Source organism: Erpetoichthys calabaricus, chromosome 11, assembly GCF_900747795.2.
Source record: "Erpetoichthys calabaricus chromosome 11, fErpCal1.3, whole genome shotgun sequence".
NCBI classification, from domain to species: Eukaryota; Metazoa; Chordata; class Cladistia; order Polypteriformes; family Polypteridae; genus Erpetoichthys; species Erpetoichthys calabaricus.
Genome location: NC_041404.2, coordinates 72,495,523 through 72,513,080, shown reverse-complemented (window position 1 = coordinate 72,513,080; position 17,558 = coordinate 72,495,523). Strand labels below are relative to the sequence as shown.

At 40.6% G+C, this 17,558-nt stretch overlaps 2 protein-coding genes across 3 annotated transcripts in view; one reads left to right on the top strand and one right to left on the bottom strand.

The window, feature by feature from the left end:
- LOC114661327 (inner centromere protein-like) overlaps positions 1-3,653 on the top strand; it is a 29,038-nt gene extending 25,385 nt beyond the window's left edge. For both annotated transcript variants that reach the window (XM_028814541.2, XM_051933325.1), the window contains one exon: positions 2,867-3,653. In XM_028814541.2, the coding sequence (XP_028670374.2) occupies positions 2,867-3,637 (771 nt within the window). In that variant the 3' untranslated portion in view covers positions 3,638-3,653. The remainder of the gene's footprint in view (positions 1-2,866) is intronic.
- A 6,577-nt stretch (positions 3,654-10,230) lies between these two features.
- Positions 10,231-17,558, bottom strand: part of pnck (pregnancy up-regulated nonubiquitous CaM kinase) — a 44,295-nt gene continuing 36,967 nt past the window's right edge. Inside the window, exons 11-12 of the mRNA XM_051933327.1 lie at positions 16,567-16,657; positions 10,231-10,368 (exon numbers count right to left, since the gene is read on the bottom strand). Coding sequence (XP_051789287.1) covers positions 10,346-10,368; positions 16,567-16,657 — 114 coding nt within the window. The 3' untranslated portion in view covers positions 10,231-10,345. The remainder of the gene's footprint in view (positions 10,369-16,566; positions 16,658-17,558) is intronic.

Genomic DNA, 17,558 nt, shown 5'->3' with positions numbered 1-17,558 from the left:
TTTTCTAAAATGAAGTTGTCTGTTTTGTAATTTTTATTAACGACACTGGATATACAATTAGGTCCATAAATATTTGGACAGAGACAACTTTTTTCTAATTTTGGTTCTGTACATTACCACAATGAATTTTAAATAAAACAACTCAGATGCATTTGAAGTGCAGACTTTCAGCTTTAATTCAGTGGGGTGAACAAAACGATTGCATAAAAATGTGAGGCAACTAAAGCATTTTTTTAACACAATCCCTTCATTTCGGGGCTCAAAAGTAATTGGACAATTGACTTAAAGGCTATTTCATGGGCAGGTGTGGGCAAGTCCGTTGTTATGTCGTCATCAATTAAGCAGATAAAAGGCCTGGAGTTGATTTGAGGTGTGGTGCTTGCATGTGGAAGATTTTGCTGTGAACAGACAACATGCGGTCAAAGGAGCTCTCCATGCAGGTGAAAGAAGCCATCCTTAAGCCGCAAAAACAGAAAAAACCCATCCGAGAAATTGCTACAATATTACAAGTGGCAAAATCTAGAGTTTGGTACATCCTAAGAAAGAAAGCAAGCACTGGTGAACTCAGCAACGCAAAAAGACCTGGACATCCACGGAAGACAACAGTGGTGGATGATCGCAGAATCATTTCCATGGTGAAGAGAAACCCCTTCACAACAGCCAACCAAGTGAACAACACTCTCCAGGGGGTAGGCGTATCGATATCCAAGTCTACCATAAAGAGAAGACTGCATGAAAGTAAATACAGAGGGTGCACTGCAAGGTTCAAGCCACTCACAAGCCTCAAGAATAGAAAGGCTAGATTGGACTTTGCTAAAGAACATCTAAAGAAGCCAGCACAGTTCTGGAAAAACATTCTTTGGACAGATGAAACCAAGAGCAACCTCTACCAGAATGATGGCAAGAAAAAAGTATGGAGAAGGCGTGGAGCAGCTCATTATCCAAAGCATACCACAACATCTGTAAAACACGGTGGAGGCAGTGTGATGGCTTGGGCGTGCATGGCTGCCAGTGGCACTGGGACACTAGTGTTTATTGATGATATGACACAGGACAGAAGCAGCCGAATGAATTCTGAGGTGTTCAGAGACATACTGTCTGCTCAAATCCAGCTAAATGCAGTCAAATTGATTAGGTGGCGTTTCATGATACAGATGGACAATGACCCAAAACATACAGCCAAAGCAACCCAGGAGTTTATTAAAGCAAAGAAGTGGAAAATTCTTGAATGGCCAAGTCAGTCACCTGATCTTAACCCAACTGAGCATGCATTTCACTTGTTGAAGACTAAACTTCGGACAGAAAGGCCCACAAACAAACAGCAACTGAAAGCCTCTTCAGTAAAGGCCTGGCAGAGCATTAAAAAGGAGGAAACCCAGCATCTGGTGATGTCCATGAGTTCAAGACTTCAGGCTGTCATTGCCAGCAAAGGGTTTTCAACCAAATATTAGAAATGAACATTTTATTTCCAGTTATTTAATTTGTCCAATTACTTTTGAGCCCTTTGACCGCATGTTGTCTGTTCACAGCAAAATCTTCCACATGCAAGCACCACACCTCAAATCAACTCCAGGCCTTTTATCTACTTAATTGATAATGACATAACAACGGACTTGCCCCTCACCTGCCCATGAAATAGCCTTTGAGTCAATTGTCCAATTACTTTTGAGCCCCTGAAATGAAGGGATTGTGTTAAAAAAAAATGCTTTAGTTGCCTCACATTTTTATGCAATCGTTTTGTTCACCCCACTGAATTAAAGCTGAAAGTCTGCACTTCAACTGCATCTGAGTTGTTTCATTTAAAATTCATTGTGGTAATGTACAGAACCAAAATTAGAAAAAAGTTCTCTCTGTCCAAATATTTATGGATACCTAACTGTATGCACAAGTTCCTGCCAAAAGTAATGTAAAGATAACACCAGCACCAGTTTTGCAATCTGGGCATGAAATGTAATCATAATATACTAGAAAGGTGCCTGTCAATGCAAATTTCACCTATTTATTTCTTTTTGAATTATACAGTATAGTACTGCTTTAAGCAAAACAGTAATTCTCCTCATTAAAACATTATTAGTGAACAAACCTAGCAGTTTGATTGGGTAGGAAACAAACCCTGAGGCCACAATGACACGTCTGTTTGATTCTCAAACCTGTGATGATGGGTCTGTTTGATTCATCAGACTGCAAAGTTATTTTTTGTTTTAATTTTAATATCTTTTGAAATTAAGTGTCTCAGTGGAGGCCTAACTCCTGCCTTGCACCTGATGCTACTGAGATGGGCTTCAGCTCATTATGAACTGAATTTGGATAACACGGGAAATGAATTAAAATATATCCAGAACAATCTGGATATACACGTATTTAAATTTACTGTGGAAAGTTTGGGTAGACTACTGCATGAAAATGCATTAAGAGAAATAAGCATGTGAAAATGGAGACTGTGGAGTCACTTGGAAAGCTTGGTATGTTGGGCCTTGCTGACAACCATCTAGCAAAATGTTTCTGTGTAGCAGTAGAACAGCAGTCACTATTTGGTACTGTAGAAAAGAATGACATGGCTAGTGCAGTTTTAACATCCATCATTTTTCCATTGCATTAATGGGTGTCCATGATTCTTAACAGGGGTTCTCTGTTTTTTCAACACATGGAAGAAGATTCTTCAATGTGCTACTCTGTACTTTTGACAATACCGCTACTACTACTACTACTACTACTACTACTACTACTACTACTACTATTACTGCAACTACTACTACTGCAGCTACTACTACTACTACTACTATTACATTTTTAGTTTCTCTAATTGATTGCCTTCTTCCTCACTCCCAACTTTGATAAAATGTTTATTATATTTATTATTTTTCAGTGTTCTTCTCCGATGGCAAAGATATCTCTTCATCAATCCCAGGCTTCAGACACTCTAATGAGCAAGGGGTTTGCCCCATCTATCCCCACCAGCCTTGCCTATTGGTTTAGGATGCAGGTCAACACACCAATGGAGAACTTCCAAAAAATACAAGATGAAATCCGAGAGCTCAGACATCAGCTCGAAGCAAAAGATAAAGTCATTCAGGAATGGAAAGTCATGTGCACAGACCTGGCAGCCTGTCTTTCCAGTTCAACCCCTGAAGAGCAAGAATTCAAGCATGATGATCACGCAATTGAAAGAGAGAAAAAAAGAAAAGAGCTTGAACAGAAACTGATTCAGCTCTTTGAAAACCAGCAGGCGGCTGAAGCTCAGCTTCGAGATCTGAAGAAGGAGCGCACCAACCTTTTAAAAATGGCATACATCTTGAGCAAGCAGAAGAAGAGCCTGGAAAACCAGCTGAAGAGCAGCCATCAGTTAAAAAAGGGGGATCGAATCATCACTCAGAAAGAAATGGAAGATGCGCTGCACTACATCAGCACCTTGGAAAATGAAAGGGACCAGCTACAGGAACGGCTACGAGAGGAGCAGGAAGAGAAGGAGAGAAGGAGGAGGAAGAAAGAGTTACACAAAGAATCAAAATCAGCCACAGAGAAGCGAGAATGTCAACGTGGGCCATCTAAAAAGATGGCTAAAGACAAAAAGCGACATAAGCCTGGCATATTGAAACGTCTTATTGGCAAGGTGTTGAAGTGCATCTGCTTTACATGAGGTTAACGCCTTAATCAATCTATCAAAGTTGGTGCGCCTCCATGCACCTATATAGGCTTCAGAGTTCTTAAAGACTTTCTTAACATACAAGAGCATTCTCACAGTTGCCTAATTTAATTCAAGGGGCGCCAGAGTGAGGAATTGATGGGGTGCCAGTACATTGCAAGACCCATCCATACATCAACACTCACAGCCAGATATGGCCCATTTGGAATCATCACTTCACCTGACAAGCAAGTCTATGGAGATTTAGGGGTAAAACTAGAGAGACTGGATGAAGAGGAGCCAACTGAAGCTATTTGGGCATGTAGTGAGGTCCCTCCCAACCACCTATAACTTTGGGAAATAATAGGCACAGCTCATTAGCAGAAGAACCAAGGAAAGTGTAGAAAGTGCCCTGGAGAGGGCTGAAGGTGATAGATAGTGAGCCTGGTCAGGTCAGCATGGTACATTATCACTATAATGCTTACTCCAAAAAGAACATTAAAAGTGAAGCATAGGGGCTGTGGTTAATTGTGCAGTGTTTCAGCTTGGAGCAGACTTGTCAATTTTCTCAGTGAAACGTCATGACTATGTTTTGACAAATTGAGTAGAAGGAGAGAGAATGAGCTTGTGTGAATGAGAATGAGTGTACTTTTGCAAGCTGACAGTTAACTCCACTCTGACAATTCTCAGGACATTACAAAAATATTTTTTGGGCCTAAATCATTATTTTTTCTCTGACATATTTTTTTTTTGTTTTGAGATAAAGACAGACACTTATGAATGGGGGGACCCATTGAACTAAAATCCCACCCTTGTATCTGAGCACCCATTTGTTTTAGTTTGATTTTGGACACCTGTTCTAGTAAGTTGTCCAGCACTTCTGTAAGGTTTCTAAGTGCTGTACATTGATCACCACTTCAAAAGTTGCTTTGTTTCCTTGCTTCAGCTGTGTGAGATTAGCCACATTTCTCCACTTCCTTCTGTAATGTTAAGCAGTTAACACCAGCCCTGCAAGTGTTTCTTACTCTTTCATTTTTAGCACAGGCAGTGTTGTGAAACATCACAGGTGCTAGTCTCAGCTGTTCTCAAACTTTTAATTCATTCTCTGTATTTAATAATCTATTAGCCATATTACAAAGCCCAATAAAGGCGTTTATGAACAAACTGGGGACAAATGTGTAGTATCATGTTCACCCCGTTTGCTTTGGCCAAAAATGATCTCATTTCAATATGTTGTACGTAGACAATTAGCCAGATTTGTAAAGCATGTGTGCCTTGGGATTTCAGATATAATGGAACACAAGTTACGTGTAAGTTACATGACCTCTGTGTAACATACAGTATTAACATCAACAAGATTTTATTCATAGGCCAAAATCAAAGTTGGGCAGAAGGAGAGTCAGCACTCAGAGATGAGTCTGATTGTTGTCTGCTCCATTTCTGATTCACATCAATTGAGTTTAGCCACCATGATTCAGAAGCAACCAGCTCAGTCTCTTTGTGATTCCCATCCATCCATTCTATTCAAATGGAGGCAGTCCTGACAGTACTGAGTAAAATTCAGGAAATGCCTTGCGCTTAGATGTCAATCTATAATATTCCCTCGGCAAAATCGCTGATACACTTCATTTGGATGTTGGAAAATCTCAAACAGGGATTTGCTGTCCTGTCAGCAAACTGACAAATAGATCATTTGAGAAAAATCCTGGAGATGGAGCATAAAAACAGCAAAAAAGTGTCAAAGCTGGGAGATCAAAAATAGCAACAAAAATCAAAGACACAATGTATAAGTAACATGGTCAGAACTGAATGATATTCACAAGAAGAAAATTACCAACGGTCTTTGAAAGTTTTTTGGTATTTGCAGATTGGATAAGGAAAAGAACCCCCAAAGACATGTCCTGCTGATTACCAAGAGGACACTACCTCTGAGGCCACTCTCCTAGAAGCATGGGACGCAGAACCTAGCACACTTTGAGAATTTTTTTCCCTCTTGAAAATATTTTTAGAACATGTATTATGTTAGATTTTGTGCTTCTTTTTCTCTAGAACCTTCTGTGTGGGTTCTTTGTAGTTTTATGTTTCCTGAATATAATGATTAATTATTGACTGTGCCGTGACATTATGTTGTTTACGCAACATGACACCTCTCCTTGTGTCATAACTGCAATCTTTTAAATCCACCACAAAGATTCATTTGATATCCATGATTGGAATAAAGCCTTTCTATAGTTTCTGGTTTCTGATTCTACCATTTCTATCTCTGGTCTTTACAGTTTCGACTCGTTTCTAGTTTAACAAGCATTTCATCTCCTGGTCCTCTTCTCACCTTTGGGCAGAATAGCGCTGGGTTCCCAAAATGGCGATGATACTGGACAGTAAAATGGCATCTAACACGTTCTAAAAAATGACACAAGTTCTCAACTATTACAGGAAAGGGATACTTGACATCAAACACACCCAACTCAAGTAAAAGATTTAACACTAAACTATCAAAAATGAGTAAAAATCAAACAGCAAAACCAAATCATAGCATTTGCAAAGCAGGCCTTGGAGGGCCATATTAGCTGCAGGCTTTTTTTCCTATTGTGAAATAAATAGCCGAAGAATTGTGACCGTCATCCGTGTACTTGAGCCCTGGCTGTAAAAGGCAAAATTAGTTTCACTGATGTGTACAGATTCAAGTCCACCATTGAACTGAGGAAATATAGGAAGTGGTCTGGGTTTTAAGGCAGAGAACTGGAAGTGACATCTTCGTAGCTGGACCTGGAAGTGATGTCTTCATAGCTGGAACTAGAAGTGACATCATCATAATCGGAATCAGGCAGAATTTCCTGTGTTTGGTCTGCAGGGATAACAGATAAAGGTTTAGCGTACCTCACCACCCCCTGTCCTGGCATGGATTCATTTGCTCCTTTTAGGTGTCTCCCATGTGTGTGTGTATGACACTACCCAATTGCTCTTGGTAATAACAGATCTTATTTAATTTAATGGCTTGTTTTCCTTTCCATGGATATCATCCAAATGCTTTGTAGCCTGAAGTGGACTAGTAATTCTCAGTCCTTTACTTTTTTTCTTCAGTTTATCTGCCAATATTTTATTAAACCTCATAATTCAAACCAACTATACCCAGGTATATAAATGGTAACAGATTAGATGGAAAACTGCTGGATTCTTTGGCATCGTATTGCTATTAAGGAGCAATTAAAATCACTGAATGCTGCTGTTTAAGGCTAAAGTAGCCATTAAGTGTGGTGCATCTGAACTAGTGAGACAACTAAAGTGAAACAGAAAAATGTTGCTTACACAGTAAATGCTTGAACAGTAAGAAGTGACTTCTCTTTAAGAAATTGGGTTGGAACAGCCCTCCTGCCCTCTAGGACCAACTCTGCAGACCCCTGATTTAGAGCCTTGGCCTGGAAGACTAGGCCAAGTAGACAAAGATTCCACACACATAATGGTGGAGCAAAAATGTACATTGGAACAAAGTGAATTTGGAAAAAAAAAACACAGTGCTAAGCAGGGCTGCCCTAAACTCATTCCCTGATTAACTGAACTGAGCATGTTGTCTTGAAATACATCTGAACTCTTGTCCTGGGCAATTCTTTCAGTTTGCAAGTGTTAAAGATCCCCTGTCAGTAATTCCAGGCAGTATAACTCACTGGTTGCAGAAATGGAGTAAAAGTTTCAAGACTAACTTTTTAAACTCTAGAAAGTCACCACTTGGACTTCCATGATACGGTTAATGTAAACTGTATGCATTTTCACTGTGAAGTGCTTTACTAAAACAAAAAAGGGATACATGTTAAATGAGTGTTTGTTTTAAATCAGCACTTTCAACCTTTTTTGTTGACCAGCAGAAGAATGAGAAAATCTTTGCAAACTAGGGAGATAGAAAATATAATAAACTTACTTACTTTGTATCATAATTTGTCCAACCAGTGGTTGAAGTGGAAAGACATACGTGCCAGCACTCTATCCTACTAGTGTGTAGATTTTACCATTCAGATTTAATAGCATTAGATTGGAAGACAAGGTTCCTTCTGGGAGTTTCCAGCATCTAAATTTGCTTTCATTACATTGGATGTGTGAGCTTCCAGTATCCAAATTTACTAACATTAGGTCGTGGAGCAAGGGGGCATGAGATGGTGTTCCCCATGGAGTTTCGAGTGTCCAAATGTAATAAGATTTGATTGGAGAGCTTGGTGGTTTGGGGAGAGTCCCCCTTGTAGTTTCAAGCATACGTTCACACTGGCCAAAAACGTGACCTAAGGATTCACTTAAATTTCACAGACTGGAAAAAAATTCTATGGACCAGATGTCGATAAACACTACTCTAAATTAACCCCAACATTATTGAAATATCCAGCTTGTGTTGTTTGTTGAACATTTCCTAATCAGTGCCTTCTGGGAACTGTCTCATTTGTGCTACCTTCCTACAATAAAGACTTGAGCCACTGGCACTTATTCCCACTTGTGCTAGTGTGACTTCACATCTGTGCCACCAGTTGCCATAAGTCACAGTCATTTTAGGATGCTACAGGAAGGTCTTGAGTCCACTCAATTTTTTAAAACAGTACCAGCCTTATCACTTATACCATGAACTGTGAAATGATTGATATTGAGTTAACTGGTGGCTTTAGCACAAAGCAGGCCATAAATAAACTAAAAATCATTATCTGCACAGAGCAAAATCAATAAGCTGCTAGCATTCCACTTTGCTAATAACTGTGCCAATTTTCATTCTGCCTGAGTTATTGTGTTCGCTGACTTGCATCCTCTCACACACACACACATGCTGACAGACATCACTCCAAAAGCAGTCAATTGTGTTTGGGGATGCCTCAATCCTGTAAATCATTGAAAACTCAAAAAGTGTAAATTTTGACCTTGTCAAGTAAGGTCCTGATCCAGCAAACGATAAAAATTCACAATAATAAAGAGTTAATTGAAATTCTTTACACATTTATTTATTCATTTATTTTTTACAGTTAGAGCACAGGTAGGGTAAATGACTTTCTCAGGGTCACGCGGTTCATAAAAAGCAGAAATTGAGTCAACATTTCCTCTAGTTTGCAATTCACTTTGCTAACCGTGGTGCCACTCTGCCTGTCTAGGTCTTGGTCTTCCATTGTTGGACTGACAGCGAAATGGGCAGCCTTGGTACATGGGGATCAGGGATGTTGTGCAGGCTTGTGGCAGCTCATCTTGATTCTTGGTGTACCTCCTGTCACATACACATCAATGTGAATGTTGTTTAGTTGTCCTAGAAATGTACTGAGGTGTCTGAATAGGGTGACATTAGGGATGTCAAAGCAGAATTGTGCCCATTAGTGCAGTTTCTTCATCAAAGCCCGCAGACCTCAACAAAGACTGAGTAGAGACAAACTCTTGCAGTGTGTTTATGAATAGATACATTCGCTATTTGAGCTGAGTGAGGCACAGAGGCCCATGAGTCCGGATTGTAAACTGTTATGGAGGATCAAAACCTTTTAACAATTACAAGACATAAGCAATTTTACTAGCATTTTACAGATTTAAAGGGGGATTTGCTCAGAAAAGGAGAGGACTGATGTTATAAACACATGTACTGCATCTAGGACATTAGATAAAAGTAAAGAAATGGAGCAAAGAAAATGCATTTTAGCCTCCATCCATTGATTTTCTAAATTTATTTATTTTTCCACATTGTCCATATTGGGCACAATGTAGGGAGCAACCCTGGACGGAATTCCAGACTAATGAAGGGTACACACATTCAGTCCCACAGGGACAATTTAGATGTACCCTCCACTCCATTGGGATGTGACACAGAACCAGAGAACCAGAAGACATTTTTGAGAACTCAAGCCCCTGGAATTGTGTGAGGCATTAGATTGAAGCCCTGAGCCACTATGTTGCCAGCTTTTTGAACCAGTAAATCTTATTTTCACTTCTCTGACACCCTGAATAACCTGGGTATCACATTCCACATAGGATACCAAAGAATACAGCTACACGGCCCCTTGGAAGGAAATCAGGGGCATGTCTTATAAAGGCAGGTTACGTTTATCAACCTCATATGCGAAGACAATCCCACCTTTGGGTGCAGATGCACGCAGTCTAGAAATGAAGGTTAGAGGCAAACTTTTGGAGGTGTTGGAGAGAAATAGATAACTCGGATAATACTGTTAGAAGGTGGGCACCACAAAAGAGAAATGACTCGGATAATACTGTTAGAAGGTGGGCACCACAAAAGAGAAATGCATTAAGATCTGTCAGACTGCAGGATGTCGCTCACAGTGCATGGGTGGATCCACAAGACCAGTGACCTAAAAGGAAACCGACAAGAACCCCCTTATCAGATGGGACCGAATGCCTCTTCTATTTGGATTTATTCACACAGGTCTAGATAATGTTCGAATAGCCATTATTAGGCAGCAGGGCAAGAACCCGATAGTGTCAGAAAACAGATGAATGTTTTTTTGATGGTAACATTACACTGGACACATCTCAGTCCTGTGAATTGTATTAATTGTCTATGGCTGTTAGAGGTATGATGCAGAAAGACATGTCTTGTACATAGATGTTAAAAATAAAGCTGCATTGCTGGCATTGGCAAACCCAATAAAAATGAGGACACTTCTCCTGGTATGTTGCAGTGCAGATAAGGGGAAATAAAAGAATATGGATGACCTGTGGTCGCATGATCATCACAAACAACCAGGACTCCCAGATGACTTGTTAACAACTCTTCATTGCTTCAGCTGCAAGAAAGAAAACCAAAATGCAGTGTTACTGGACGCAAGATCCCTCTTACCTGTTCTACAGGGTGCAAAATGACTTTCTCTTTAGGGCACAATTTAGCTTATGGGCAGCAAGTCCATAGTGGTTTATGTGTTCTTCACAACAAACATCAAATCTAAATGGTATTTCTGAGGAAATCTCCTGCTCTGGGAAGCTTCTCTTATAATCAACAACAACAACATTTATTTATATAGCACATTTTCATACAAATGACGTAGCTCAAAGTGCTTTACAGGATGAAGAAAGACAAGAAAGACAATATATAAAAAATAAAATTAGGCAATACTAATTAACACAGAATAAAAGTAAGGTCCAATGTGCAGGGAGAAAAAACAAAAAAAATACTCCAGATGAATGGAGAAAAAAAATAAAATCTGCAGGGGTTCTGAGGCCACGAGACCGCCCAGCCTCCTGTAGTCAATTCTCTTATAACCCCCTGTAACTGTTAGTATAATAGGCAAGAATAACCAAGGGAGAAAGGGTGTCTCCTTCTTTAGGACCTACTGCCAATGCTGCCAACTGGCAATCCACAAAGGCAAGACTAGGGGAGAGGCGAAAGTGGTTAAAGAGCCAGGAAGTACGGAATCTCCAAAGTCCAAGAAAAATTCCAAATCAAAAATGTTCTTGCTACCTGAATAGAATTAATCACTAGCTAATCTCGAACATAAGGGTCATTACTGACACATACACGAAGTACTGGGAAATTCTGTTGCGAAAAATCCAAAAGCTTGGATGCTATCCATATCACAGAACCATCTCTATAATATAAGTGGATTTCTGTCAGTCCGGCAGTTACACTTTGTTGGGCATATTCAGTGTTAATGTTTGCAATGCACCATCTAAGTGCCCGTTTATACATCATGCTCAGAACATGTGCGCATGCATCACGGTTGCTACGTGTTCCCAGCATTCATTTGACACGTCCTCTGAGCACATCCTCAGAAATTAATGTGACGTGTCCATGAGTTGCAGTTCCAGCAAAAAGTCAGGGGGCTCAGTGTGATAAAAGTCGGAATGTAACGTCAGAATCTCTGTTTACTATCTACATGTGTCAGAAAGCTGCTTTGAGGATCCTCGGGGATCGAAGTGCATACTTCGATGTTTGATGAATGGTTCGATGTGGTGAAGCAAAATGCTGACATACAAATGCATTCGTGATGCTTTGATATTCAAGCGTTGCATATTCCCCAAAGAAATGACACGACACATTTTAAAAGTCTCACATACCATCTGTGCCATCTTTTTTTTTTTCCACTTTCACAACAGCATCAGAATGTATAGCAGCGTATTTGAGCCACAGAGAAAAAATTAAGGACACAGTTAAAAGGACTATTTTGTGATTAAAGTGGATATTTTGGCTTTAATCTCGAAATGTCCACTTTAACCTCTTAGTTTATCATTAAAGGAGACCGTCATAAACGTCATCTTAAAACTGATCCAGTTGTTAATTGATACGTGCTTCTGGGGCTTCTTCCTGAACTAACAGCAGCAATTGCCACACAGAACACATTACATTTATGATATTCCAGCTGTCTACACATTTAGAATCCTTGGATTTATACTTGATATCACTTTCATGATGAAATTCATTAAAGCATGTACAGTTAGGTCCATAAATATTTGGACAGAGACAACTTTTTTCTAATTTTGGTTCTGTACATTACCACAATGAATTTTAAATGAAACAACTCAGATGCAGTTGAAGTGCAGACTTTCAGCTTTAATTCAGTGGGGTGAACAAAATGATTGCATAAAAATGTGAGGCAACTAAAGCATTTTTTTAACACAATCCCTTCATTTCAGGGGCTCAAAAGTAATTGGACAAATTAAATAACTGGAAATAAAATGTTCATTTCTAATACTTGGTTGAAAACCGTTTGCTGGCAATGACAGCCTGAAGTCTTGAACTCATGGACATCACCAGATGCTGCGTTTCCTCCTTTTTAATGCTCTGCCAGGCCTTTACTGCAGCGGCTTTCAGTTGCTGTTTGTTTGTGGGCCTTTCTGTCTGAAGTTTAGTCTTTCAACAAGTGAAATGCATGCTCAATTGGGTTAAGATCAGGTGACTGACTTGGCCATTCAAGATTTTCCACTTCTTTGCTTTAATAAACTCCTGGGTTGCTTTTGCTGTATGTTTTGGGTCATTGTCCATCTGTATCATGAAACGCCACCCAATCAATTTGACTGCATTTAGCTGGATTTGAGCAGACAGTAGGTCTCTGAACACCTCAGAATTCATTCAGCTGCTTCTGTCCTGTGTCACATCATCAATAAACACTAGTGTCCCAGTGCCACTGGCAGCCATGCACGCCCAAGCCATCACACTGCCTCCACCGTGTTTTACAGATGATGTGCTATGCTTTGGATAATGAGCTGTTCCACGTCTTCTCCATACTTTTTTCTTGCCATCATTGTGGTAGAGGTTGATCTTGGTTTCATCTGTCCAAAGAATGTTTTTCCAGATCTGTGCTGGCTTTTTTAGATGTTCTTTAGCAAAGTCCAATCTAGCCTTTCTATTCTTGAGGCTTATGAGTGGCTTGCACCTTGCAGTGCACCCTCTGTATTTACTTTCATGCAGTCTTCTCTTTATGGTAGACTTGGATATCGTTACACCTACCCCCTGGAGAGTGTTGTTCACTTGGTGGGCTGTTGTGAAGGGGTTTCTCTTCACCATGGAAATGATTCTGCGATCATCCACCACTGTTGTCTTCCATGGACATTCAGGTCTTTTTGCGTTGCTGAGTTCACCAGTGCTTGCTTTCTTTCTCAGGATGTATCAAACTGTAGATTTTGCCACTAGTAATATTGTAGCAATTTCCCGGATGGGTTTTTTCTGTTTTCACAGCTTAAGGATGGCTTCTTTCACCTGCATGGAGAGCTCCTTTGACCGCATGTTGTCTGTTCACAGCAAAATCTTCCACATGCAAGCACCACAACTCAAATCAACTCCAGGCCTTTTATCTGCTTAATTGATAATGACATAACAATGGACTTGCCCACACCTGCCCATGAAATAGCCTTTGAGTCAATTGTCCAATTACTTTTGAGCCCCTGAAATGAAGGGATTGTGTTAAAAAATGCTTTAGTTGCCTCACATTTTTATGCAATCGTTTTGTTCACCCCACTGAAATAAAGCTGAAAGTCTGCACTTCAACTGCATCTGAGTTGATTCATTTGAAATTCATTGTGGTAATGTACAGAACCAAAATCAGAAAAAAGTTGTCTCTGTCCAAATATTTATGGACCTAACTGTATGTTACATTTTATAGATAAGTCGTTAACTTCATATAAATAATGAATACTGTTAATAATTACACATGTGGGGGTGGCACTGCTGCCTCGCAGGGATTTACAACCCTGGTGTTCCCTGCCTGGAGTTTGCATGTTTTCCTGTTGGGTTTCCACATTATGCTCTGGTTTCCTATCCAAAGACATGAAGGTTTAGGGATTTGGTGATACTAAAATGTTGCTAGTGTATGTGTATGCTTGTGTTTACCTTGCAATGAGCTGATGCCCCATCCAGGGATTGTTTCTGTCTCGTGCCTGATGCTTGCTGGAATGGGCGCATCCCTGGATTGATGTATGTAATCATTAAACATTCTTTTCAGAGATATTGTGGCAAGGTGTCCTCGGAATTTAATGGATGTTTCAGGCAATTCACAATCCAATGAAGCCAAACGTTTTCTCACCATGATCATATCTTGCACTGCCACCTAGTGGAATCTTTCAGATTTACGTAAAGTACGCATGTAAGTTTAAACAGTATAACGCTTGCGTAGCAGTGGCATCCACTGGGGCATGCATCACGTTGCGTGAAGTATAAACCCGGCCTAAGAGAACCTATTTTCTAATGCAAGTAGTAATAAAATGTATTGCATTTTTCACTCCAACAGATGGTGCATCCCAAAAATTCACACTTCCGTTGAGAATGCTATAGTAAACAATGTATAATTGAAGTAACAGGAAAACCTGACCATATAACTTAATAAAGGAAAATTTAAGTAGAAAAAATACAGTAATCCCTCGCTATATCGCGCTTCGCCTTTCGCGGCTTCACTCCATTGCGGATTTTATATGTAAGCATATTTAAAAATATATTCCGGATTTTTTGCTGGTTCGCGGATTTCTGCGGACAATGGATCTTTTAATTTCTGGTACATGCTTCCTCAGTTGGTTTGCCCAGTTGATTTCATACAAGGGACGCTATTGGCAGATGGCTGAGAAGCTACCCAACTTACTTTTCTCTGTCTCTCTTGCGCTGAGTTTCTCTGATCCTGACGTAGGGGGATTGAGCAGGGGGGCTGTTCGCAAACCTAGACGATACGGACGCTCGTCTAAAAATGCTGAAAGATTATCTTCACGTTGCTACCTTCTGTGCAAGCTGCTTCCTGAAGCGACATGCTGCATGGTGCTTCGCATACTTAAAAGCTCAAAGGGCACGTATTGATTTTTCACTGTTTGTTTTTATCTGTCTCTCTCTCTCTCTCTCCCTGCTCCTGATGGAGGGGGTGTGAGCTGCTGCCTTCAACAGCTTTGTGCCAGTGCTTCGCATACTTAAAAGCCAAACAGCCCTATTGATTTGTTTGCTTTTCTCTATCTCTCTGACATCTGCTCCTGACGCGCACTCCTTTGAAGAGGAAGATATGTTTGCATTCTTTTAATTGTGAGACGGAACTGTCATCTCTGTCTTGTCATGGAGCACAGTTTAAACTTTTGAAAAAGAGACAAATGTTTGTTTGCAGTGTTTGAATAACGTTCCTGTCTCTCTACAACCTCCTGTGTTTCTGCGCAAATCTGTGACCCAAGCATGACAATATAAAAATAACCATATAAACATATGGTTTCTACTTCGCGGATTTTCTTATTTCGCGGGTGGCTCTGGAACGCAACCCCCGCGATGGAGGAGGGATTACTGTATATGAAATAAAAATAGAATAAGAGGGAGTGCCAATGTCATTTGAGTCCATTAAACATTCTGATGATATGCTGTCATTAACTAAACAAAATGAAAGCTGGAATAAAGCATGCAAATAAGTAAGAAAATTCTTTAAAAACTAAGAAAGGAGCACATTGGCCTCCAAGGACCCAAGTCTGAGACCCCCACAGATAAAACATCAGCTACTTCTGTCAATGGCCCCAATGTAATTATTATCTATTAGTTTTTTTTATCATTTTCTTCTGTTAACCATAAGGACCTCCACTTATTTTCTGGTGGTCATCACTAATCTCTCTTCTATTAAGTAGTTAATTGCATACATGGAGATGACATCAAAAATTAAGGGTACATGCATTTAATGACAATGCAGTAAGCACTTGTTCACACAAAGGCACACAGGAATATAGAACAAACTACAGGGTAGATGTGCAGTGGCAACCTTGACAACATTTAAAAAGCATCTCAATAACATATTGGGACAACTTAACTGTTAGGTCACCATTTCAGCTTGATGAACCGAAGGGACTCCTCTTATTTGTTAAGCGTATGTTCTTTTGTTCTGTCTCACAATAACACCAAAAGATCCCATGGGGCTTATTAGACTGTGGAGACCTCTGGCATGGGCTCTCTGACAGCCATTGTGGATATGTCCCTCCAGGGCCCCTACTGAAGTCATCCTTATGTTCTTGACAAAAAGACTTTCTCAGGGTCTGAGAAGAGGGAATTGAATCAGAATCCTTTCACCTTCCTAACCGTCGTGCCAAACTGCCTGTCTAGTCTTTCTAGGTCTGATGCCAGCTAAACAGCTCTCTATACTAACTAAAAAATGGTAAATACATGTTTTTTGTCATATATTTAAAGTACGGTAGATTGCAAGTTAGAGCCTCCTGCTTGGACATGTAAAAGAATAAAAGACTACCCAGGGTTCAGAAGACAGAAGGGTAGTTACTTCTCTAAGCCTGGTCAGACTCTGCCCCCAGAATCTGTTGTATAACAGACTTTCGAGTCTGAAGATAGAAGTTAACAATCACTGAAAAGCTGGCAAAGGTGACTCAAACATGAGGTAGTTTGATATGGGGGATGAAGGGTAACTGTCCTGCTCATATTAGAGGACAAACTTTATTTTAATTTTGTGTTACTCTGCACTTTTGCGTGGATCTACCCAAACACATGAAGATCTTGTTGTGGACAGTCAGATATATTAGTAGGAAAAGATGTGCACCTCCGTCTGTAGATAGCTCCTCGCTTGCATCTGAGTTCGATTGTGTCTTCTTGCTCAGGTGACGCACAATTACAGTAGCATTAAAGGCACGCTGAAAAATAAAAGGGGTTAAATATGCTGTCTGAAAAGAATGTTAATACTACAGTAAAGACATTTTAAACACAAAATATGAAGATCATGTGCACTTATGAGTATTTACAGTATATGTGGGGTGTCACAGGAAGCTGGGGGTCAGACCCAGCCGGGATGCTTGGAAGCACCGGGAGGTGGTCTGTACGTCCCATGGGCCATGAGGGGGCAACCGCCCTGGTTGATGTGGGGACCATGGAGACGGAGCAAAGAGGCTCAAACCCATTGGGGCCCATGGCCACCACCAGGGGGGGCGCCCCAAGCGGCGTGGAGCCTGGGAGAGTGACACTTCCGCCAAACCAGGAAGTGCTGCCGGAAGAAAGTCATCAAGCACTTGGAGCACACCCGGGTGGAAATAAAAGGTGCCGCCTTCCTACAGTCAGGGAGCTAGAGTCAGGAGCGGGAGCAGGACGAAGCTCCAGTGAGGAGAGGAAAGGTGGCCCACAGACACTTAAGAGAAAGGGTGGAGGGTGATTGGTGCTGGGAGGACTTATTTGTAAGAAATAAACGTGTGTTTTATAAAGAAGTGATGTTTGTCTGATGGTGTTAGGACCCACGCTCACAGGTGTCAAACGGAACTGCTGACTAAGGAGTGTCCACTGGAGAGACTCTTTGACTCAGTGCTGTCATGACTCATTATCATCTTACGGGAGCTCACAAGGGAATAATTCTTAAGCCTTCCACTGCAGTTCTTATCCTCCAGAGGGACAACCTCATTGTCAAAAGTTTGATGGTCATCTTGGGTGTCTCTAAAATTTGATGTTGTATGAGCTACGGATTCCAGGTGAGGGCAAAGAAACTAGAAGGCAGTAACTCCTCACTGCTTCACTGTGCATGTGTGAGCATATCGGATAAACTCTTGG